Raw genomic sequence first — 25,969 nt, 5'->3', positions numbered from 1 at the left:
CTGCTCTGCTCAGCATTAATGTCTTCAGACAACAGCAGGTGCCAGTAAGCAGCCCTGTAATGCATCAGCCTGTGTGTAATTTCACTGCTGTGACACAGGCACCATAGCACAGCAACTGCTGGGTACAGCTGATTTATGGTGCTCCATCAGAAATGTGTGTCCTTATGTCAACTTTGGCAGCTGTGACCTTGAGGAAAAGGAGTGTGTAGCCAGCTGGGGGACTTGGCATTCCCCAGGGTGTTTCCTGAAGAAGTATTTCACTTGGCATCTGTCAGAGCTGTGGTAAGGACAGCTCAGCCCAGCCCAGCCCTTCCAATGCTTTGCAGAGCACAAGGTAAGAGGCTGCTAATCCATGTCTCCACATGAGAATCCACTTCCCTGGATAAACATCTTGGTAGCTGCTGAGCTCTGAGTGTTTCCAAGGGCTCCCACAACAGAAAGGCCACACCAGCAGAGTGTTTAGGTCCCCACTCCCTGGATCCACACTCCACCTGAGAAAGTTTGTTCTCAGGACAGGATTGTCTCTAAAGCTTTTCCCCTGACCCCAAAGAACAACAGTGCTGAGGTGCAGGTCCACTGTGTGTTCACCTCCAGGAGTCAGTCCAGAGAAACACTCTGTGTATTTATGTAAATATAATCTGACAAGTAAATACAACATTAAACATTAGAAGCATTAATTTTCCTATGATGCTCTGAATGATAATAATGATACTGAAATATGAGCTATCAACTCTGTAATATTCCTAGTTCAGCCACTTAAAATACTTTCCACTCCAAGCAGGTTTTGTTTTTCATTTGGCTGCAGTTAATTGGCCAGTCAGAAGTCAGTCACATCTGCCACACTAATATTTTCAGTCCTATAAGAATTACTGAACTGCATCTTTCAATTTAACTCTGAGACCTTAAAGGTACAATAAAAGCTGGGAGTTAAATTGCTTTTAAAAAGCTTAGGGTATTGTACTGGTCAAAAGACAAGGAAGAGGGAAATATATGCCTTTAAAGAGGATTATATAATTTGTATTTACTAAAGACTAACCATTCCCTCTATAAACATCACAGCTGCAGCAATATGTAGGTCACTGAGATACAAGCTCAGGGAGGTGTCTACAGCCTCAAGAGAGCAGGCACAGAGGTCTAGAAGACATTTTAACATGAGTCCAAAAGAGTGCTACACAAGAGTCAAAGAATTAATTTGGGATTAACCAGTTGAACCATAAGGAGGAAAAACAGAAAGTATGAATTCAAGAAACATGCAGACATTTTTCTTAGTTTGACTGCTTAAAAAAAACCCCAAACCACACAAAAAGGGCTAAGAAGGATCTTTACATGTGAAAAGCTCTAAATTACTGTAGTAGGTGAAGGGGAAAAAAAAAATCAAACAACAGATGTTAATTTTTCATCCATTTTTAACATGAAACTACACACCAACACTTTTTTGCTAAGGACTCTTTAAAAACTGCTCATTATCTGAACACAGAGTTCATAAAACAATCAAGATGGTAGGAAAGCAAGGAGACACTTACCTGTAGGGATGAATGTAGGCTGTTGCAACTGCATGTTGGCTAGAGCCTGTTGGTAGTGGAAAACGCTTGGGTTAAAGACTGTGGTGGCACCATTGTTTTTTTCAAGTGCTGGCCTCTTTGGTAAAGGTTGAAGTGCACCAGGCGGCAGGGCCTGTGGATAAGGGAGTCATTAAAGACAAGTGCAGTAAATCAAGAGGCCCAGATGTAGGTCAAGCATGCAATAAATAATAGGGGGTCTTGGCTGCAAATCACCTGCAACTCTATCAACTTAGCAAGATGGGAAAGAGAAGAGCAGCTAAGTCACAGTACGAGTAGTTGGTGAAACAACAGCTTCACTAGGTAAGCAGTTAATAAATGCACCAGGAGGAGGGGCAGAGTCCAGAAAGAGGAGGGATGCTAAGGAGCTTTTCAGCAGGACTGACTTGGGTAGAGAGGGAGAAAAAAGCACTAGGAAAAGGAAGGTGAGAGGTGATCACCTGGACAGGATGCTACAAAGAGCAGTTGCAGGCAACAAGCATTAAAAACCCCATAACAAACAGGAAAAATATAGTAGATGACTATTTAAAACCCATGAAGATTAGCATAAGCAACAAATGCTATGGTAAAAAAAACAAATTCTTGCCTCTGGTTCAACACCTGCCTACATGTATGTGTGCATGTGTGGAAGCATGCACACTGTGCAGCCAACCCATGTGTCCAGATGGTAAAGCTGTAGCTGCTGCCAGTTACACACATAACATTATGCTCACAGAAAAATGCATTTCCACTTGTTAGTAGATAGGCTGAGCAACATGGTCAAGACCAGGCCTGATTCTCCACTGCTCACACCAGAGGCACAGCCCACCACCAGCAGATTTGGACCAGCTCCCACTTTATAGAAGGTGGCCTCCATCAGTCAAATACTGCTCACTCATTATTAACAGTGGAAAAAGCCATTGACAAATCCCTTCTTTTCATTCTATCACACCACCGGGCTTCTTCCAGCCCGTCAAACCTGTTCCATGATCAGACTTGGTAAAAAGCATTAACCCAACACAGGAACTTTTCTCAGTGAGTTACTCATCATTCATCCAAGCATGTCTCAACAGCAAAGTCGTATGACAGGTTCTTAAGAGGCAGGAATGTTTCTAATGATTTACAGCTTTTCATTGTACCCAAGTAAGAAACCACATTTTTTTCTCCACATTGTGATAGAAAAGGGTCCTTTTTAATTATGCCCCGCAGTCCTTTTGCACTAGCACTCCCACTGACGTCAATGAGATTTATGCACGTGGAAGTCATGCAGAATCAGGTCATTTCTCACTAGTTGTTAGTCTGTATCATGTAGCAAAGCAATGGCTGAAAAACAGGGTTATCACTCCTATTTTTATTTTAATAGGTCACAAATGAATGGTAGGTAATGGAGAAGGTTTGGCTAATGAAGGGTTAAAGCTACAAACACACAATACTCAGAAGAAAGGACACAAGTAAAGAGATTTTAAAGCCTTGTGAAGATCAACACACAACAGAATGTAAGTGAAAGCTTGCAACAGTTTGTTGCCATCTAGAAACAGGTTTCACTTTAATTTGCTATAGGAGACTGCTCATCTGAGAAATGTTAAGCAACATACTTCCAGGCAAAACATTACTCCATCCTATCTCTACTCACATGGTTGCTTTTGGGTGGTTTTAATATTAAAAAAGAAAATGAGAAGAAACTGCATTTGCAAAACTGCCCTCAGACATGCACACATCCTTTGCCTATGCTTAGTGGGCATTCACTCTCAGCATTAGGATTTCATCTTCCCAGATTTCTTCTGGTGGCCACCAAAGACAGTAGTCAAAGATGGGACAGTATTCTCAGACACAAAAATCTTTTACCTAAGATCTGTATTTTAGGATGATGTACGTGCTGTCTTTTCTAGGTAAGCTGTCATTGGTATCTGTGTTGAATCTGCCTGTTATCTACAATTTGTCTGTTTAATGATGGCTAAGTGAATGTTCCTCCAGGCACAGGACAGATCTGCAGCTTACAGAGTCTTGAGTAGTTTCATGTACATCACAGAGGTTTTACAGCTTTACAGTCACTGAAGAACCTGCTACTTAAATTCATGCTCCTTATGGCACCCAATTGCTAAATAATCCTTTTCAGACACTTCCAAAATCTGCCCAAGAAGAAGACTGTACTAATTATAGCAAAGCAACTGTGCCAGGCACATAATGGACTTTTGACTCCCTGTTTCTTGGCCAAAGGCTGTCACCACCCCAAATCCCACAATGGGAGTGCCAAAGGCAGAACAGCTGAAGGCTTTGAGACCGTGCTGTGATGTCCCAGCACATCACAGGACAATCCCTGAGCCCAGCACTGCAGTCAGAGGGGACCATACAGATACCAGCAGGGCCCAGGCGTGCCAAGACACATCAGACTATCCCATCACCTCTCCAGCATCACCCTTCCCTCCTAATCTGCTACAGCACCTTGGGAGCAAGGTACAGAAAGAAGCTATGGCATCCTCCCTGATGCTCCCTCAACAGCTGCCAGGTGGAGAAATGCAAATAAATGCAATATTTCCAGAGTGTTCTAAAGAGACAAGCACTCTGCAGCTGTTCCTGTGCCACCTGAAGTCCAGTCCATGTGGGCTCAGTGAGCAGGGGAGCTAAGAACCCATCTGTATCTGCTCTGGTTTGAGCCAGCCCTGTGGGTCACCCCTCCACCCCAGCAGCTGGAGGAGTGTTCACACAGGATACATGCAGATGTGCTCCTTGTTGCAAACTGATCTTATTTTAGATACCAAGGTGTAGGAGGGCCCAAGGAGGCAGAATGATCTGGGTTCAGCCCTTCTCCAGCCCGTGTGCTGAGGTAAGAGCCTCAGGACAGCAGCAAGCTCACTTAAAGGTCCTTCATAATGCCTTGAAGAGGCGTCTAAGATTGCTCATGATGAAGCTGGGTCAATACAGCTTCTGCACCGGGATCCTGCAGGGACACAGGATCAAACAAATGAGTCTCATTGGACACGGGCTGCAATTTTTGTATCACTCAGGACCTGCAGGAATTGTAGCAGCTTGAGGGGATACAAGATTTCTTTCTTGCACCATGCCCTGGCTCTGAAGGAATCCCAAAAGCAGAACATACAAAAGGCAAAAAGACAAAATACAAAGGCAAAATACAAAAAGACTCCTCACCACCAAGTTCTGTAGCCAGTGTGTCCCCACTGCAGCAGAGGAATTAGACTAAGCCCCTGTAGCAAAGAACTTACTTGATGAGTTTACTTCACCCAGCTGCTTGTGCTTCCCCTCTGGACAAGTTCTGACCACCACAAATACAGCAGCAGCTCTGGACAGTAACTTTTTCTGACTTTATTTTTTCCCTGTGTGTTTGTGTGTACACATGGGCATGCAACCTTTGCAATAGGATCTGGCCATCTGCACCAGTGAAAGGGTTAATTCAGTTCAGTATCCATGTGATAGTCCTGCACTGATCCAAATGAACAATTTCCACTAATTAAATTCCAGGCAGCCTCCCATTTTTGGGCTGGGAAAGCCACATTCCTGCTCGAATGAGCATCTGAACAAAGAGGCTTGTGCCACTTCTCTGCATGGCATGGAAAGCAATTCTTCAGCAAAACTGACAGATAAAAACACACTTCATGCCAAAGTCAGAATTTCCCACGTGCTGGTTAACAAACCTCTGGTTATTTTTTGCAAGACAAGAACCGGATTAAATCTCTGCAACAAACAATTTAATTGCACCTCAAATTTCCCCTCAGATCTCTTACCTCCTGGGACCAGATCACATTTTCACCCTTCTGCACTCAGCAAAGAGGGGCTGGGTCTGCTGCCAGGCATGACAAACAGAGTGATCTGACAGAGGGCAGAGGCAGCACCCATTCCCTGGCAAGCAGCAGAAGCAAAGGGAGCAGTTTCCTCTGAAGATCATACATGCTCTCATCACTCATGAAGGTTTCAGAGAGGTGACATGAGTGGCTGCAAACCTTTTGTTGTGTCAAGAGCAGGAAGACTGGTACAAGTCTGGGCTGTCTTCTCTCAGAGGGTTGTTCAGTAGGGCAGTAGTTATGGGCTCTCCCATTCTGCCAGACTGTGTCTCAGAGTGGTGGCTCTTGCAGAGGGCAGTGAGGCACCGTGCAGGTCCTGCCTGCCCTGGCTTTGGGGCCATGTCTGTGCCAGCCATGAGCAGAGCAAGGGAGAGGCTGCTGTCACTCACAGCATCATTCCACCACTGCTGGCAGAAGCTGGGCCCTAGAAAGGCTTCCTCCTGCTGCTGCCTAAAACTCTGAGAAAAACCTCTCAACTACTTAAACCCAAAACCAAGTCTTTAGAGAGGAAGGGGAGCAGATCAGCTTCTCCTCCCTAGCTCTGGGAATGAGAAGCAACATCAGCCTGATGGTGTCACAGCTCCTCTGTGTCCACTCTTCCCTTTCCCTGCTATAGAGGGACAACAGGAGCTCTTTATTTTCAAAATGTACTGTATCCCTCATTATTTGGGAAAACAGGAAGGAGATGTCTTCTATGGAGCCAGGACTGACAGCACTGTGAGGATGGCTTTTGCCTCACTATGAGCATCATAAAGCTAAGTAAAACATGTTATTTGAGAGTCATAAAACAAATCAAAGACAGCATATAGGAAGACACCTTGCAGGCAGAAGCTCAGAGAGCAGATTCCATGCTTGAGACTGAAGCAAAAGGCACCCAGAGCAAGGGACCTTTGCTGACACAGTCCCACTGGGGAATGGGGGATGAACCACAGACAGAGGCAGCTGAAGAGACAGCCATCTCCAAGGCTTACCCAACACATGAGCCAAGTCCCACACTGCATCTGCTTCAGCTCTCAGCACAGATCCCTAGGGATGCTGTTTAGCCCTTTTCCCCATAAATCTCAGTTGTCTCATTACACAGAACGCTCTTGTGCAGGGTAATTACCAGCATAGCATAGCCAGGCAAAGCTGTGATGTTTGGAATACAAAGCAAAGTTACTGGATCTGTCCAAACCACCCAGTCCTCTGGCATTCAGAGCATGTTGCAGACCTAACAGCTAAATTCTCAAATTCTCCCTGAAACATTGCACCTTATGACTCCAAAGCTGCCAGTGTTTGGAAAAACACTTCAAAAGCCAGAGCTCCCTTCTCCCAGGATTATTCACTATCTCCAAAACACATCCAGGCTTCAGGAGGCAAAGCTCAGACATTAATGCATGGCGTGTGGGGGCACAGGATTGGCATGTCTGAATGCACACTGAACATTTCTGGTTGGGATGGGCAGTCTCCCCAGGCACTAACACACACAAGAGCAGAAGGCTGTCATGCAGACTAAGATGGTTACGTGCAAAGCAAGAAGGTGAAAGGTCCAAGTACCAGGTCAAAGGTTGCCTCGAGCGGTCGCTTCAGTGATCTGACAGCTGGCTGAGTCTTAATTAGCAGGCAGCGAGCACATGATGGCAATGGGCCGGGGAGGGGGATCAAGCACAGTAACAAAAACAGCAAGCAGAGGTGTGTCAAGAGAGAGCAACAATTTGGGAAGGCGAAGAGAAAAAAAAAAAATTAAAAAAAGTGAATGCATTATACAATATATTAAGAAGACGAGGCATGCACAACATGGGGTGGCTGGGTAATTACCTGGCCTAGTGGCAAGTCAGTTATTTTGCCTCGGTAAGTTTTAAAAGTAAAGAAATGTCATGACAGGACACGTGCTTTGGAGCTTCGTCACCGGCTGGCACAGCGGGGCAGCAGCACTCGGGGATCAGCACCTGCACAGGGACTGGCACTGGGCTCCAGCCCTCATGCTGCAGCTACACATCATGCAGAGCCAGCACAGCACTCGTGGACAGGGAAGGACCACTGGAAAAGGAAGGAGCTTCAAGCACATGCTTAAGTGCTGTCCTGAACTGGGGACTGAGCCTTACCCAGTTCATCCAGTGCTGCACTGACTTCAGCCAAGCAGGAGTGAGTAAAGCTACTACTTGTGCACATCAAGTAACTGCAGGTTTGGATCCTTCAGAAATTCTGAATTTAGATTTGAAATCATTCTATATCTGTTTTAGAATGTAGGCCCATAGCCTGGCATCTGTTTATCCCTCCAAGAAAATGGAGCACCTTTCTTCCCTTTAATAAAGTCTTATACCTCAACAGGTACAGTAAATGCATCAAGCCTTGAAAAGCCAATGAATAATGTAGGCTGTTTTGGTAGCAGGGGTAATGCAACAAGCCATCAATAAATATTTTAAAGGTTCTAGTTAACAGCATACAAATAGGGTTAATTACATTTTTAAGAGAAGCCAGCAGGATGAATAAAACATGCATTGGCATTGGTTAAGTAGCAGTGTCCTAGATAATTAGGGAAAAAGTAAAGATGCAATTGTGAAAAACACAAGGGTTTCATTTCAGAAGGTTATTTTTCAACAGACTTGGACTCTTACTTCAACAACAATAAAAATAGCAAGAAAACTAATAAATAAACTCTGCAGGACAAATAAATACTGCAGTATAAATTAGTTGTTCAAATTACATTCCAGGTAATATTGATGTTACAAGGAGGGCACTTGTTTAATTTCTAGAACTGCCCTAGCTCCACATTAAATTTCATTATGAATTAAAAGCAACTTCCTTTACTATCTTAAAACAGAGAAAAAGGTATTTGGAAAAATTTCAGTGGCCTTGATTTTAAACTAAAGAGGAGGCAAGAGCCTTTTTAATATTAATTAAAAAAAATCATTTAAGAGATGGAAGGGACCCCTAGAGATCAGCTAGACCAACACCCTGCTCAAAGCAGGGCCAACTACAGCAGCTTGCTTGAGACTCCATTCAGGCAGGTTCTCAGTCTTTACTAGGATGGAGAATCCTGTAGTAGAGTTAGACCTTTCTATGGTAAATAACTTTTTCCTTATGTTTAAATGGAATGTCCTGAATTTCAATTTGTGCCCATTGCTTCTTATCTTTTCATTGGGTACCACAGGCAAGAGTTTCCCTTCACCTTCTTTACCTCCCACATCAGAAATTTATGCACAAGGGTAGAATACCCTGGGTCTCTTCTTCCCTCCCCAGCATTCTTATCTCTGGAATTAACAGGTCCCATTAAACCAAACTCAGCAGAATGACAAACATATATACCAGCTAGGAGTTACCTGGTGAGTCTTCCTTGAATCATGTTCAGAACTGTAGATATAAGTAGTTACAATTCAACTTAAAATGCAGATGGGACCATCTCTACCAGCTCCAAAGCATCAAACAGGTCAGGAAGTCCCCCTTGTTTTGGGTCTTGTAATTTCACTAGGTCTTGGCAAAGGTATTGGACACAAGTTTGCTAAACTCAAGCAACTGGTACCATCTGCTTTTTGCAGAGAACAGGCCAGGATCTCCCTGAAAAGGATATACTGTGTATTGGGGAAGCTGAACTGATCCCTATGACTCAGCCAGGGAAGGTGTTGGGTGCTGCTGCATTTGCATTCATGTCACATCACAATGTCATGTCAGCAAATCACAGGGCTGGGCACCATGTCCCTCCCTACCTGGTGAGATGTTCTGTACCACTGAGAGCTTCATGCTATGGTGAGCACAGAGACAGGATGAAGAGATGGGATGCATCTTGCACATGCTCTCAGCTCTCTAGTCAGCCATTTGCAAAGCTCTCTACTTTTCCACAAATGACACATATGACACTTGAAATCTCTTAGCAATGGAAATGCAGCTTGAGAAGAGCTCTACTTACCATTGCAGCTGCAGCTGTCTGGTTCACCTGGTGTTGAGCTGCCTTGATTTTGGCTTGCAGGTGTGCAGGGGGATGAAAGTACTTGCATTTCTCCCTAGAGCATCGACCTTTGATGTAATCCATGCAAACTGTAACAGTATTTTCATTTGTGTCTATCATTGCAATATCTATAGGGTGAGCATAGCGGCAATCATTCTCACCACGTGTGCAATTTCCACGCTGAAACTCTCGACAAACCTTAAAAGAAAGTCACATTGTTGAGCAGAACATCAAGTTGCTTTTCATTCAATATTTTCAACACAGAGTATCAGTTCAGTTGGCCACACTAAACCAAGTGTATATTCTAAATCCATGCTCACATGGGGTAGCACATATATCAACAGATACAGGGGCAACTGGAGCTACTCACAATTTCTTCAGAGGATGAAAAAAAACCACAATGTTAATAAGGCAAATTACTAAATGCAACTGAAGGACAGAATTTGTGCAGAATGGAAAGTGACCCCAGAAAATCAATGTCACTTTGACAAAACTTTTTGCAGCTCAGGATTCCTTCACTGCCTCTAAAGCTTAAATGTTAATAACTTTGCCATTTGTGTCTCACCTGGATTATGCATTTGTTATGTAGCACACTCTTGGGTAGGATACATTTAATTCTAAATGTTACATGCTGCAGCTATTTGCAACAAGTACTTTTTCTTAAACATGAGGTGCCTCTTTCACATAAATAGTCTCCCTGCCCTTCACAATAAATCCCCGACCCTGGCATTACGTGACAGCACATTTGATTACACAGCAATGCGTTTGAAGGTGTTGCCAAAATTACTGGCTGTACTAGGATCCTGCAGAACCTCGTAAGTTATGACCACTGAAGCATCAGAGGCAGAGGAAAAGGTTTCACTAAAAGTCTTCAAGGTTTCTTGTCAGAGGAACTGAGAAAAGTTGTTGAATAATATAACAAGTGGTGTAGCTCACGTACCAATGTGCAATCACACTGAGAGTGGGGAAAGGTGAGACGTCAGCAAGGCAAGATAAAGTACATAACACAAAGAATGTGTTTTGAAATTACACCCTTCTCTGCTATCTTCCTGTGTTATAATTTACACCTGCAGGGGACTCTGAATTCAGGTACTCAGCCCTTATCTCCTGCAGAGTCTCTGCTTAGGGTTTGAAAGACATTTACAACTCCTCCACCAATAAGCCCCAGCATGTCCAGCAAACTGGGGAGGGAAAGACATCTTTCCATCACTCCACACTCACCATTCTCATCAGTGTAATGCTTAAAGCTTTTTGTAAAAGCTCAATAAGCTCATCTCTAGAAAAGGGAAACATCTGTTACCTCCAAAACATCTTATACTCAACAAAGTTTAAGGGCAGACCATCTACTTGGTTTTTTGAGTTTTTTTAAAGCATGGCAGACCACATACAAAAAACCAATCCTAACCCTGCTCTAACACCCTCTGATACCAGAAGAGTGAGCTTTCCCAAATTTCCAAGGATTTGGGAAAAGGCCCCACAAGAGTGTCTGCTCTGGCAGAGAGCAGCAGCCCTGTGCTAGGAAAGCTGCAAGTCAAACTCTGTACTGTGCTGCATCAGGTCATTTTAGCAGAGAGCAACAGCTGGGACCACATGTCCTGCTCATCCCTGTCAGCAGAATTGTATCAGATGTCCAAATACCTCCAGTTTATCCGTACGCATCAGTTTCTGCCCAGCAGAGCCTCCTGGTACTGTAACAGTAGGATTTCCAGAAACCAGGACAGGAGTATTTGGTAAAAGCTCTGCAGGAACTAAGCCCATCCCAGGAGAAACATGACTCAGGTAGGGACTAAAAGCCATTGTGGGGCTTGTTGCAAGCGATGGAGTCACAGGAAACGTTGTCTGGGTAGAGAAAGAGAAAAAACAAAGTATTAGTTAAAAAGCTCTGTCTTGGATTTCCCATCAAAGCCTTGCATTGCACTTCAATCCTTTTAGACAATTTGATTAGCCACATCAAAATGCTGGGCTCTCCAATCTATTCATTTATTGCCATTTATTTGCGATCCGTTCGCTTCTCCTGACTCACAGATTTGTGACTCATCCTGAATACAAGGCATCTTTATTTCTCAGATCAAAGCATATTGATGATCTTTATAGTTTAATGACACAATTAAGGATTTCATGCCAGCAATTAGGGCAGGCCCAAATTAAACAGACTTCTCATTCCCAAATAAAAGTCTCAGCTTCTTTATGCCTATACTGCAATGCTGTAGAGAGACTCCAAGGTAAACTGCAGCTTCAGGACCTGGAAGCAGGTAAAGCCATTAGCTGCACTGCTATATCCACCATCAGCCTGCCCTGAGCTCCATGCTAGCATGGCCAGTGGGCCTCAGGTTAGACCAAATACATCATTCAGTCAGGTAAGGTATCCCTGCTGCAGTACACTTGGTTGGTCAGGCATCCTGCACATCTGGGATGGGTTTCAGAGTATCAACAGACTCCAGGCAAAAGCCATTTTGCAGAAGGATCTAAGCCTGTGCTCCACGTGAATGGCAGCAAGAGGACACCAAACCCATTAATGTCACAGTGTGCCAGATCTCATGGCTTTGGTAAGAGCAGTGAGTCTTGGGCTTGGAATAGCAATGGAAGTGTACCAGATGAGATGGCTCAGATGGACAGTGCAAGGTCCAGGACCCCACCTGTGCTACAAGGAGCCATGTTCAACAGGCCACAAAGATCTCCACAGCCTCAGGTCCCTACATTGTGTTAGGCAGGTCCTCTGAGTGCAGCAGGGCTTCAGTGCTGGGGGCCAGAAGCACCTCCCTGACCTGAGCTGCTCCAGCAATACTCATCTGGAAAAGGAGCTGCAGTGCGGGCAGACAGGTGAGCACAAGGCTCCTAAGCAGATGCAGTTTAAAATCTGGGACTACCCCTTTCTCCAGGGAGTCTGTGAAGTTTTAAAGCACCAGATCCAAAGTATTCTTGGCAATAAAGCCAATTCCAGGTGATGAAAAACTCCACCTGCCCCCACTGAAGATGAGAGCATGCATGGCAGCTCTCCTGTTACAGTAGCAGGGGCTCAAGCACCCGCCAGGGAAAGCAGTCTCAAACTTGCAACCATTTTTATTTTCCCTCCCATCGCCTACTCCACTGTGAACTCTTGGTTCCTGTTAAAGCTGCTCACATTGGCAGGTGTCTGTGATACCATCCTTGGGAGATACTTGGCAATAAAAACAAGTGTGCTTACACAATGGCCTGGGGCAGGTTTTTGGCCACACACATCATTCCCTCCTTTCTTTTGTTTTGGCACTTCTAGTCCTGTGAACTTCTAAAAGAAACTGCATCTGGACAGTGTGTTCCTCAGCAGCATCTTCATCCTGTCATACTTTGCTTATTGTGATGTGGAAGAAGTTAACCCACAGTAACACCAGCCAACTGTCCTAACCCAGCTTTAGCCCTTCCTAAGGCCAGTGACAGCAAGCAGATCCTGAGCTGATGGGAAAGGGAATTGTTGACAGAATATATCTCATTTTCTCCTCCTCACAGCTTCCTTCCATCCAGTGGTGCTGGATGCCTTATGTGTAGCAGAACCAAATAATTCTCTTCCTGGGAGGGATTTCCAATTTCCCTTTTGTGAGCCTTAGTCAAGCACTGCTGCAGCTGTTGGGAGACTTCAGCCACTAAAGCCAGAGATTTCCCAATCCACAGCACTTTATTAAATAATTTTATTTTCTCTTTCAATTCTCTGTAGCTCCCAGACATTTTATACCTTTTGCTGCTAAAAAAAGGCTTTAGGATTTCCAAAGCTGTGACTCCCTGAACAGTTTAGAGAGAAGGCAGCAGCATTATACTATTTTCTTTTGTGTGAGTACCAGTAATTACGGTGCTATCTGCTGAACACCCATCATCATTTGTACTATAAACCCTATTTTAAGGAACTTTTCCCACCTGGCCAGTTTGCACAGGTTATAGTGGGGCCTGACATTGTCAGCATTTGGTTTATGAACCCACAGTAGCCCAAACCTTGCAGCACATGTGGCTTGCACAAATGTGTGGGCAAACCTACCCTATGTTTTTCAGCACCTAATACAGCAGAAGCATCCTGACTGAGCAGGTGTGGCACAAATATTGCTCCAAAATGCCAGGAGATCCTTTTAAGCAAGCTTCTCCTGCTTGGGTTCCAACTCAGCCAGCAGCCAGGCCAAAGACCTCACGGGTTTCTGACACAAAGGGAAGATGTTCCTTGTACTGCTGAAGGAGGGATTTGTGCAGACTGGGAATGCTGGGGGCTTGCAACACATCACACTGAGTGAATCCACCTGAAACATTCACTAAGAAATTATACACCAGCCTCTTCACCAAAGCTACTACAAAGGTGGAAGCAGGACTTGCTCCCTGAAACACAATCCCCACCTCCCTCAAAAGCAGTTCATCTTCTCACAGGGAGCAATCAGCAATGGCTAAGGGATCCAAACCCAAGCTGAAGTGAGAAAAGATGTGTATGAGGAACAAGGGAGTAGCACGATCCACTTGTGGTCCTGGAGACCTGCAGAGTGATGCTTGCAGGAGCAGGATGAGTTTTTATTGCTGCTGCTGTTTGCTCAGCCCTTTCTGTGCCCTGACAGCTGCTGCTGTGTTCCCAAGGTTTCACAAGCACTCCTCCTGCCTGCCTGCACCATGTGCCTGCTTCCCTGATTGGAAGTGCCAGTTGTGCTCCCCACCCTGCCCGCAGGCTGGGGCTGAGCTCGCAGCCAAGCGAGTGAGCAGCCAGAGAACAAGCAGACCTCACTCGACATATTAAACCTACAAGAGCTGGGGTTTAAAGTCTGGAGTGTGTGCAGCACTCTGAGAATGTGCCTTTGTGAGCTGGCACCAGCGAGCTCTGTATTTATTGTGGCTGATGAGGGGAAAAGATGGGCTGTGCTCACTGCCAGACCCGGCTGCCTGTCTTGGATTGGGAAATCCAGTCTGGCTCATGCATCAGTACCAGTAATAGGGATGCTGCCAGCCAATTCCTTCCTCTACGTCTGTGCAGGTCCCCCATGTCCTCAGGGAATGTGAGCAAATTTCCTCCTTGCAGCCAGAACCTAAATGTAATTTTTACTCTAAACAGCACTGCCCTCCTCAACATGCCTCCTGTTCACCTCTTGTGACAGCTGTGCTGCGTTTGGCTGGGATACAGTTAATTTTCTCCACAGTAGCTGGTGTAGGGCTGTGGTTTTAATTTGTACTGGAAACAGTGTAGATAATTCAGGGATGTTTTTGTTGTTTCTGAGTAAAGCTTGCAGAGGGTCAAGGGCATTTCTACCTCTCACCCCACTCACACAGGGAGTTGACTATGGGGGACAGCACAAGGAGTTGGGAGGGGACAGAGGACAGCTGACCCCAACTGACCCAAGGGATACCCTAGACCCAATGGCATCATGTTCCTGATATAAAGCTGCAGGAGGAAGAGGGAGGGAGGTAGAGGAGACGTGACAGAGCAATGTTATGGCTGTACACTAAAAAAACAAACTCTCAACTTAATTGGTGGTGTGCTCTAGGGCAAAACAGAGGGTTTGAAAGTATCAGCACTTACCCCTGCTGTCCCCCTTAAAGCTCTTGCTAATTCAGTAAATAGAGACAGGTTTCCTTTCAAATTAAGTTTTATAAATCATAGCATAGAGACACTACCACTAACTCCTGTGCAGAGGGAAACAGGTTACAGTGCAGCAGCAAAGGGTTGGGATTGCTAGCAGCTCACAAGACTGGTTTACTGAGTATTAAAATGATTGTAAGAATAGTAATAATTTTAAAAAGCCAAAATGGCTGTTGTGAGAACCCATCTCAGGGGGAGGGTTGCCAAGGGCTTTGACATCTCTGAGCTCCTCACAGACCTCAAGCATGGAAGCTGTTGGGTTGAAGGTGTGAGCAAAGAGAAGGAACCATCCCAGGGAGGGACATTTGTCACCACAGGTGACGACAGAACTCTGAACAGCTGATTTTGTTAACAATCTAGAAGTTGCCTTCGATTTGGCTAGCAGAAATTGTGCTAAAGCTAGAGAAGAAACACAGAGTGGGTGTGAAGAGGAAGGCAGAGGAGCGGTTGGTGTTTTGTCAAACACAAGCACTATCTCAGCCAGGAAGTGTTGATTCTGAGTTACCTCAGACCCTAAAAAAGGGAAAGCCTGAAAATGAGAGGCCCAGTGTAAATACAGAGGTGTTGATAGCCTGAAGGAGGGGAGACAGGTCACTGCTAAGCAGCTATATATGGAAAGCACACAAAAAACAATGGCAGTCTGGTGATGGAAACCGAAGACAAGGATCTTGTACTGACAAGATTGAAAATCTCGATATTAAAAACATACTTGATGCTGTCAGAAAACTCAAAAATCTGTGCTCCCCTCCAGTGTAACTGCATGGGGCTGGCTGGCTACAAAACCACCCTCCAATATGAAGACTGAACATGCTGGAGTGAAACTAGTGGGCCAAAGCATCCAGCTACCTACCACCAGGGATGCTCATTTCCCCAACCAGACTGCAAAAACACACTCCTAGCTCAAAGGATCTGTGGCATGCTGTAGTGTAAGGACAGGTGTTAACACCCCACAGCATTATCTCTTGAGAGATACCAGCTCCAGGGTGGGCCAGGGTGCATTTATTCATTCCCAGCCTTTGACTGGAGGCTGAGATACAAATCAGGTTTTTGCTGCATGCAACAAATGCCTGTGCAAAGCACCTGTTGAAATTGGCTCCAGCACTTGCTCCAAGCATCACTGGCCAAGTTGCTCACCCTCTGTTTTAATCCCTCCATCAGCACCAAGGAGTGGCAGCAGGATTCTGCTGCCTCAGGAGGGGACAAAGGGCTGGGTTAAAGTCTGGGCAATCTTCAGGGGCATGTGACTCAGAACTATCAGGACAGTCCTGTCTACAAAGACCTTGACAGGAAGAAAAGATGAAGAGCTTGAAAACAAAGAGAGGAAACAGCTTTCCTAGGCAGCAGAAGCAGCTGCAGGGCAGGAGTGGTGGCAGGTGTGTCATCACTGCCATGCTCCATCAATGGCCTGTTCAGGCACTAATGGGGAAACACCAGGCAAACCAGTGTCCTGCTCCACCACATCACTTGGACCCTGGGCTGAAGCATCTCCATGGTCAGCTCCAAAAGTGTGTCCTACACTGCTGCAAAGGGATAAAGCAGGATGCAGAGGGTGGGGACTAGGCACAAGCTGCAGCACTTTTTGAGTGGTCTTGCACTGCCATACACAGGATATAAAGTGACCATATCTGAGAAAGCAGACATAACATTGACCAAAGTAGCTCCTCCTATCAATGCCAGAGCCCAGTTCACAGACAGATGCCATTTCAGGAAGCCTGGTAAAAATCTGCTATGTCAAGTGCTGGTTTGGTTTGGATTTGGTGGGGGGGGGAGGTTTTTTGTCATGGTTTGTTTTTTTTTTAAACTCAGTAGCTTTTCTGGTGAAACTGCACTTTAAAATGTCTAAGCATCAGGTATTGTTTGGAGCTTATATTAAGCATGCTGTTTCAAATCTCATCTCTGGCAAGCATCCCAATTAAGCAGGCATCCCGTTGATCAGTTTTCTGATCACATGGGATTTGTTCTGCTGCTGTATTTTCTGCTTTGACGAATTTCATGTGTACCCAGAAGGAGGCCCCACCCTTCTCATTTAAAGAGAAAAATATTCTCAAAGCCAGCTTCCAGTGACAGAATCTTTAGGAAATGAAAGGCAGTTGAAAGAGCAATCTCTTGTTTGTCCTGAAATTGGTGTGGAGCAAGTTGGGCAGCAGGAATGAGACCAAGAGCTTGTTTAGTCTGAGTAAAGTGTGGGAAAGCATGAAGGGAGCAGTCACTGCAGAACAAATTTTTATTTTTCTTTTCTGCCCATGTCTCCCTCATGGCACAATTTAGAAACCAGGGGCCTTTCTCATCAGATAAGGTAACCTCTGAAATGAGAGCACCAACCAGACAAACCAACACATTCAGTCTCAGAGGCAATTTAAAAGGCAGGAGTAAAATTCAGGAACATACTGGACCTGCAAGATTGCAAAGTGGGAAGATGGAAACTTTCCAAAGAGGAAATCCCAAAGATGCTTTGAATAGCCAGCCAAAGAGCATCCACTATGAATTCCCCACAGAGGAAAACTCCAAATGGGAAGGGTTTGCTTTGGGTACAGGGCTTGGAAACCAATGCCATTATTTTGTGGGAATTCAGGATTTCCTTCTGATGTGGACATACTTTCAAGCTCCTCCAGAAAGAGGTGTGAGACTACAGCAGATAAGAGCCTAAGGCACAGAACAACTAAAGCCTTTTTCTGTGACAAATTTTCTCTTCTGTCTCACCTTCCCATCTTCAAAACGGGAAGAATAAACAGCATTTCCTAACTTATAGAGCAGGGCCAAGATAAAGCTACTAGCAGACACACAGGATGATCAGAGTGATAGCAAACATGAAAAAGCCCCCAAAACATAGGAGGAATATGCCAGACTGAGGAAATGTTCCAGTCTGGTGCCAGATCACCATCATGAAGGAACATTGGCCAGCTTTCCTGATGAAACAGGGAAACCTCCAACCAAACATCACAACAGCCTCCAAAGAGGAGGAATCCTTCACTATTCTCTGGTGAGAATAAAACAGAAACACCTGATCTTTTCAAAGCTGGGATGACAGATGCTGTCTCCCACAAGGGCAGAGAGGCCAGCACTGCAGGTGGGACACCAGGAGGCCAAATTCAGGCTGGTTCACAGACCTGACACCTTCAGGCTAGAAGAGCTTGTCTGAAGGATCTGGCCAGTCCTCCCATGTGGCACAGCACAAGGAGCCTCACCCAACTACAGCACACTAAGTGCACATTGCCTCAGGAAAGATACTCAGCCCCAACTTTAAACTGAGAGCTCCTAATTAACTCTCAGTGCAGCTTTTTCACATCAGCACTGAAGAGCTGCTTCAAGACCTCTGACAGTTCTTAAAATATACATTGTGACAGACTAAAACTCAGCTGACAATTGTCATCCCCTCCCAGATACACCAACCAGCAGACACAAGCTATCCTCTCCCTGGCATAACAGGGTTCTCCAGCCTGTTTTAACTGACAAGCAAAAGCAAGGACAGGCAGTGAAGGCTTCTCTGAACTACCTGCTCTGTAAACACCCATCTCCCACAGGCTTCCCTTCCTACCTGAAGAGAAGCAAATCTTTTCTGCTCTTACTCTAAATCAGCATTACTGTGAAAAACAAGTGACAGGGCTGTGACATTAGCACAACTCTCTGCTGGGACGGCTGCAGTGAAATGGGTCTTACTCCCAGATTTAAAAAGGATTAAAGTCTAGGTAGGATTCATATTCCCCAGTTTTAGTCCAACAGTGCTACACATCTAGTCCAAAGGAGTCAGCACCATCTTAGTGCAAAACAACTTTCCAAAACAGGATCCACTGGAACTGAGCCACTCAGAACTTCTGGGATGTACATCAATCAACCAGTCAAATAAGCAAGTGCTAAGACCCTTCCACTTGAAGCCCTGAACCTCACAGCTCCTCAGTTACCAGAGAAAAAGAGACACAGCCTGCAAGGAGATGCAGAGGTAGGGTCAGACACCCCTCTGGAAGATGGTGCTCGGTTCTGTGCAGCACAGAGGATGGCCTGAGCTCAGGCACAGCTGGGGCTTGCAGGAACAAGCAGGGGAGGACAGGGGAGGACAGGGAGCAGTGTGAGCCCAGGGGTGCTGCCACTCACAATCGGCTGTAGCTGCGCGCCCGGCAGCATGAACTGCATCTGCTGAGCAAACATGGCTGCGGCCGTCTTCTGCTGGATCAGGTTGTTGCGTCCATTGATTTCAAGTTGTGTTTTTAAATGTGGGGGAGGGTGGAGATATTTGCAGTTCTCTCGGGTACACCGGCCCTAAAAAACATAATGGAACAGCATTTCAGTGAATGTAACACCCAGGGCAGCCAGAGAAATTTAATTAAGGATTGTTTGGGTTACTGGAACAACACAATCATTGAGGCAGAGGCGGCTTGGTAGCTACTGTGCCTCTTTTGTGATTTTTCTATAGCAGGTGAAGAGAGGAGCAACATGACTTCTCCTGCAGTAACACTAACTGAATACTATCAAGCTAAACTGAAAAGTCAGGCTTCCTGATGTTAAAATGATTGTTGTAAGAAAAAAACCCCAAACAATCTAACACAAACACCAATACTTTCAGAAGCCAGTGGCAACAATTCCAGAAACAACAACAAAAATTCCCTGTTTCCTTGCCTGGGTTGCTTTTCCCCTCCTTCCCAACACCAGACCACTTAATTGGCCCTGACATCCAGACAGCAAGAAATAAAACTGTCTCCACCACTTCCCCAGCTACACTGGATGAAACTTTAAGAGGACAGCTTGTAAGGCAGCATCTCTATTCACAACATGCAGGTAGCCCGAGATGCTGAGAACTGGCAGTCACAGGAGGAAGAACTGAAACAATTTTCCCCCTTGATGCTTCCATTTGTCAAAAGTGATGTGTGTTGCATCACTGATTCCTGCCCCCCTGGAATAAACATAAGCACTGGCCATGCCAGTAGCTCCTAAAAAGCAAGAGACCCCTGATGTCATCCCTACAAATCAATTGACATCATCACTTTAAAAATATGTATGAACTGTGCCTTACTTAATAGTGTTTGCAAGTAGGCATAAGAAGATAAATATCAGTACACCACTAAATAAGAGAGCTAGTAACAAATGTTGTCATTAAGATGAAATAGTTCTTGAAAAATAAGGTTTTTTCTCTCCCTTTCTTTTTAAATTTCTTCCTCAAAAAACAAGAAGCATACAGAAAACATGAAATATTTAATGTAACTTTATGCAAAAATGGTGACTTTTTTGAGGAACAAATTCTTTTGAGCTATTCAAAGCCTATTAAAATAGGGCCAGACCTGGAGGCCACAGAGCTGTTCCATGACAGATCATTAATAATGGTCCCTGCAGCCAGCACAGGCACAGGACCATCCATTACCCAGCCTGTCCCAGCCACAGCTGACAAGGGCTGGACACAGAGTTCTCAGTGTAATTAAATTTGCTTTCCAAAAGGGGCACATTGGATGACTCCATGTCCCTGCCCCTGTTAGCAGGATCATGTGCAGCAGAGCTGTGACCCCACAGCCAGGTTCAGAGGATGCAGCTGTTCCACACCACTCACCCAAGGCTCAGGTGGGAACCTGCTGGGATCAGCCCCTGATGCATCCAGGACACTTTCCTGGGGATTCTCCAAGGCTTTTGCAAACACACAGGGGGATCACTGGACAGTTCAAAAGGCCAACACTGTGACCCACAGCAGGGGCTGATTTTGAACCCCAAGCCAGGGTCCCCAGCATGCCAGATCACTGCAGAGCAGCCTGAAATTTCCAAGCTTTACTGCCAGCCTTCCTGGTGGGATAACAGCCTCACTGGGGAGAGGACTGCAGAGCTTAACTGCAGCTTAAAAGGGGCTGTTCAACATGTGCCATGGGAGCAGGCTCCTCTCTTATCTGCTCCAAGGATATCAGAGTTAAACAAAAGGCAAATAATTAAATGCAAGAAGTGATGGACTAAAGGCAGTGGGACAGGAGAAAAAACACTTCCAAACTTTGGCAGCCTGGCTTGGTGGACTGAAACTCTGTCCTGCTCCTAAAAGAGTCCTGTGGCTCCCAAGAACCCAACTCAAAAGGAAAGAGGCATTTTAAAGCTGTTGTTTTGGCTTCTCAGCAATCCAACAGTCCCAGATCCCCAGCAGTGAGTTAATTGCTCAGAGGCCCTGAGGACACAAATTTTCACCAGACACCTTCTCACATCTGTGTGAAGTGAGGGTAAAATGGCACCACAAGCTGGCTGGTGCTCAGACATCCAGTGCTACTACAAAGGAAATAACTGCACTAACCTGCAAGGAGAACACTCATCAGCACTGGGCAGGTTTGGGTCATACTTCTCTTGCTGCAAGAGACCAGGCTTCTCTTTCAGCCTTTCCCATCATCTGAGACCCAGCAAGAGTGCAGGGTTCAGCTTCAGTGCCCCACCTCTGCAGCTCCTGCAGGGCTGCTGCTGACAGGAGCAGACCCCTCAGGCCCAGGCAGCTGCTCAGTTCTAAGCTTCAGCCTCTGTGGGCTTACACATCAGCCTTAGAGATTCCTCCTGACTGTAATTTGGCACAAGTGCTTTGGGTTGGGGAAACTCATTTCTACCAAATTTGGAATAAATTTGTGTAGATGTTTCTACACTGAAGGAATGGAGAAGATGAAAAAAGAACTACTGCTTTTTGTAAACAATACTTACAGCTGACTTCAACTTGAGAAGGACTTTGGTATTTCAACTGAAATTGTGAATATCATTGATACCAGCAACCCCAGCTTGGTGTGAAGCTTTGTTCTACTTTTTTTCCTCAAAGCAGTTTGTTTAATTCCAACAGGGGGTTCTACAAACAGAATGTTTTTACTACCAATAAAAAAACCACCATACAGCACGAGGCATTGGTCTTGCAGACAGTCTGTAAGCTGAAACCAGTGCCCACACACTGCTACTAGTTTCAAGGACACACATTTTTAAGGAACAGAGCTGTGCAGATGCTGCTGCAGAGCAAAGGCTGTGAAATGCTGTCTGTCAGGCCTTTGAGGGCTCAGAAAGACCAAATGAATCACTGCTACAATCAGATTCAAATCCATGCCTTTGGTCTTAACTCTTCACCAACATTTTCATCCTGAGCACCACCAACCACTGTGTTTCATTGGAAGCCACAACTGAGTTGAGCTGCCCTCTCCAGCACCACAGTAAGTTCTTCATCTCTCAGACAATGAATTTTAGGAACTGGTGATGGAGTGACACAAAATGTTCCCAATTTAGACATCTTGATATGTAAGAACTTCCAAGACGTCTCGCTCTGTAGTGATGGGCACCACTAGTACCCACTGAACTCCAACACTGGTAGGGGTGAGCCCTTCTTCTACCCTTATATCACAACACCCATAGTTCTTGGTACTTCCCAGAAACACACACGATCTTAAAGACCAATTTCAGCTCAACAAAAGCTGCCAGAAGGACAAAGGAACTGCCATTTTTAACTCCTCAGTACCAGCTGCACCACAGCAGGGAAAGCAACAGGGAACTGGTAGCAAATCTGCTGTGTGGATACTGGGCTGGGGATAAATAAGGGCAACTCCATTTTATACCTGTGTGGCCTAGGAATACAACATGATAAAATACAACAGGAGTGAGGCCCCCTGTTTTAGATGAGCATTTTTGTGCTACAAGGCACAGTTTTCCTGCAGGGACTAACTGTGGCTCCAGCATATCGACAGCTCGGCACAGGGCACAGGACAGTTCCAGGGCTGTGCAAAAAAAAACAACTGAGACATTCTCCAAGCTGAGTGTTGCACCAAAAAATGCCATTCCAGCACCTGGAGTGGCCACTGCACGTGTTGATAGAGGCCTGGTGCTCAGAGACTGATCTGTGCTGCTAAGCAGCACGTTGAGCCTGCTGGCAGTGCAGCCATCCTCCTGGAACTGGAAATTTGAAATTTGCTGCTGTCAATTTAGCCTGAGTACTGACTCCAGGACAGGCACATTCCCACCCCATCCCAGGTGGCACACAAGCCTGCATCCAGGGAATCACCACCCAGTAACAGACTGCTGCTGGTCTTGGCAACATGCTAAATATAGCTGTATTTTCTGGCTCCTCACAAAATGGAAGGAGTCTGAAGGACCATGTTCATCTGCTTCTTCGCCAACTACAGCCAGGAGGGAAAAGCATATGGACTGCACTTCCCAAGGCTTGAAAAATGGATATTAAAAATAAATCATTAAAGGATTTTATAAGAGTATCTTCTCCCCATTTCTTCCCACACACTCCCCCACCCTTACAGTAGGCTGCTGGCATGTGATTGACTCTGTGTTGCCAACTTAAGTCATGCTGTGATGGCGTATACTGTAAATGGCTGGCATCTGACACCAGCTAACGTGACAGCAGCTTGCACTGCAACAAAGCCAGCTGTTTGGAGTGCAGCACTGACAGCAGCACACTGAAATCCAGTAGAAAAACCTGCATTACACCTGATGTGTGGAGTTTGCACCTTGTCATCTGCATCCTATCTCAGAAGGATGCAAATAAGAGTATTCTGGTTACTGCACAAGGCTGGATGAACCTTCCCTAAGCATGTTGCACAAATTCTCTCCTCCCTGGCTGCTGAAGTGAGTTGGACTGTGCTGCAGAAACAAGGCTCCCAGCACAAACCCCAAAGCTTGCTCACATGTGCACCAGCAATGCAGTTTGCTACGGTCTCTTTAATCCTGGACACCAGTAAGAGGCTCCAGACACACATTTCTGGTTTTAATGACTGCACACTATGTCCCATCCATCATGAGCAGCTCTCATGTGAAAATCTTCAAGCTAATGTGGCTTTTTGCACACTGGAGGCTGCAGTAGGCTGGTGCCCTGACTGTGCAGTCTTTTCCACAGACACTGATGACATGTGCAATGACTGACAGCAAAGAGAATGAAAAGAGACCAGGCAGGAAAGGATTTCCATGTTTTGCACAAAACCAGGCACCAAAACACAGCTTGTCTACATAACTTCTCTCTGCATGAAGCAGCAGATTTCCACCTCCCCAAGAGGAACTCAGTGGGGAGGCACATTCAGAGATGTGCTGGCTCTGCTTACTCAGTGCCTGTTGCTCCAGTGCTGAGGCATGAAACACTCTCTGCTTTCCATCCCACTCACCACATGCACACAAAGGCTCTCTCCTGGCCATGAATCCTTGCTCCTGCCACAGCCTTGCATGGCTTTCTCATACACAATACAACCTCAACCACCATGGTGCTGCCACACATTTGCAGGGCAGGCTGCAAATTCATGCCACAGACCATGAATTGTCCTGCAACAGTGGGAAGCAAAAAGTGGGAAGCTTGGGGTTGCATCCCCATGTCCATGCAGCACAACTAAGAACATGCTGCTTCAGGTCTACTCTACCCCTACTGCCACCTGCTCTGTAGAAAAAGAGAAGTCCTGGGAGTTGGTACCTGGTGCCCAAGCTCTAAGTCCTTCACCTATCCTATAAGGATGCTTCAAAATTACTCTTCCAGGACAGCAAATCACCAGTACACCACCTCTACTCAAGTGCTTTGTGCTCACTGCAGTTTGTCCCTAAGCAACCTGCTCCAGGGCTGAGCAAGTGGAATGCTGGCTGCACTGAGTGGCTCATCCTGCCACCTCCAATGCTGCACCACGCTCCTCTTTCCACACAGGCAAAGACCTGCCTTGGAGGAAGGGAGATAGCTGTCCATCTCACTGCTGGATCAAACACCTTTCACTGGCAAACATCAAATAGCATGGAAATAGCATGTTTTCAACTGGAAAACAAAGGAGGCTGGAGCTGACAAGTCAGTCTGATCATTAGCGAGTGTTACGTGGCAGAGAGGTGTTCATGCAGCCCCAGCTGTCACTTGCTGCAGTTCAAAGCCAGTCCTCAACACACCTTTATCTGCAAATCCTTTCTACTAGGCTAATGAAATTTCAGAAATTATGCTGCCAACTGAGTCAGTGAGAACTGCAACATTGCAACCTCCTTTGAACATTGACCTTGGCCCAATATATCAGGTAACTTCTGCTTAAGAGCAATGCTTTCCTTCTACCAGTGCTGGAGCAGCTCACTTTCACAGAGAAGTTTTAAAGTGAAATTATGTAAAAAATAATTATTGAATATGTTCTCATGGAAGGCTGCTAGATCCCTACAAGCATCCCAAAAAGCAGGTCTAGAAGAATATAGAGAGGTGATGCATCTCCCCATTGCCCACACAGATCACCTATCTTCTTTGTACCCATTACTTGTTTATTTCCCAGACACAGGACTCCAACACATCAATCTCAGTCTCACAGCTGATTTTCAACTGCAGTTTTGCTCTTCTTGCAACAGAAATCTAAAACTTCTGGTTTAGGCCAGAACAGGAATTATTCCCTTCCTCCTTGAGTAAGGGCCCATACTTAAAGGCTGTGGTCATATTTACCCCCTTCCTTAAAACTCTCAGCTCCAGACTATGCAAATCATCCTCTTCCAACTCTCCCAGCACAACCTCCAAGTTTTTCCTTAGGCCACTCCCCCAGTCCCTGCTGCTGTGGGTACCTGCACAGGGCACTGTGCTCCACCTAACCCCTGACCAGTGCTGTGCAGGTACACAGATCTTTTCACAGGTCCTGCAGATGACACTGCTGCTTTTACATGCCTGCATGGCATTTTCTTTCCTAACAATGTAATGTTCTTTGATTCACTCTCAACAAGCCTTTTACAGAACTACTCCAGACCCAGCTATGCTGCACCCTGTATGAGGCAGCTGATTCATTCCAATGCTGTATTTCACACTGCTTTTATTGAACTCACTCGCCTTTTTATGGATTACTTTTCCAACCTGTCAAGACTATCTGCAACTCTACATCTGGTTCTCTAAAGAGTGTCTGTAGTTCCTCCCAGCTCAAAGCACCCTACCAATTTAACAAGCATACTCTCTCTATTCCATCATTCAAGCCATCAGAACAAAACAAAACTGAACAGTCCTGCCAAGCACATCCTTCCTGACTGCCAGTGAGCTCAGTTTTCCAAGCTGTTGTGGATAGTCACATAAAAGTTTATCCTATGCTTTGTTCTCTGTCTTGTTTGGAAGTGGATTTGTGCTGTGTCAAAGACTCCCAAGCCTAATGCCAGCACTTCATTCTCCCTCTCTGAAATAATTCATCTCAAAGGCTTTCCAGTTCTACTGCTTTTTCTGCTCATTTTGGGACGG

General features: G+C 45.5%; 1 protein-coding gene across 17 annotated transcripts in view; it reads right to left on the bottom strand.

Annotated features, from left to right (window-relative positions):
* Window positions 1-25,969, bottom strand: part of MBNL3 (muscleblind like splicing regulator 3) — an 89,612-nt gene that overhangs the window by 10,611 nt on the left and 53,032 nt on the right. For 12 of the 17 annotated variants that reach the window (XR_013776002.1, XR_013776004.1, XR_013776006.1 and 9 more), the window contains 4 exons: window positions 18,925-19,089; window positions 10,899-11,099; window positions 9,222-9,458; window positions 1,524-1,674 (listed from right to left, as the gene is read on the bottom strand). Coding sequence is in view for 12 of the 17 variants with exons in the window: in XM_079318920.1 (XP_079175046.1) it covers window positions 1,524-1,674; window positions 9,222-9,458; window positions 10,899-11,099; window positions 18,925-19,089 (754 nt within the window). In the remaining 5 variants the exon portion in view is untranslated. The remainder of the gene's footprint in view (window positions 1-1,523; window positions 1,675-9,221; window positions 9,459-10,898; window positions 11,100-18,924; window positions 19,090-25,969) is intronic. The other 5 variants (XR_013776003.1, XR_013776005.1, XM_079318916.1 and 2 more) reach the window with 1 other exon arrangement.

Source organism: Erithacus rubecula (genome assembly GCF_903797595.1).
Source record: "Erithacus rubecula genome assembly, chromosome: 15".
NCBI classification, from domain to species: Eukaryota; Metazoa; Chordata; class Aves; order Passeriformes; family Muscicapidae; genus Erithacus; species Erithacus rubecula.
The sequence above is the reverse complement of the archived record's forward strand: the minus strand, read 5'-3'. Positions and strand labels throughout refer to the sequence as shown.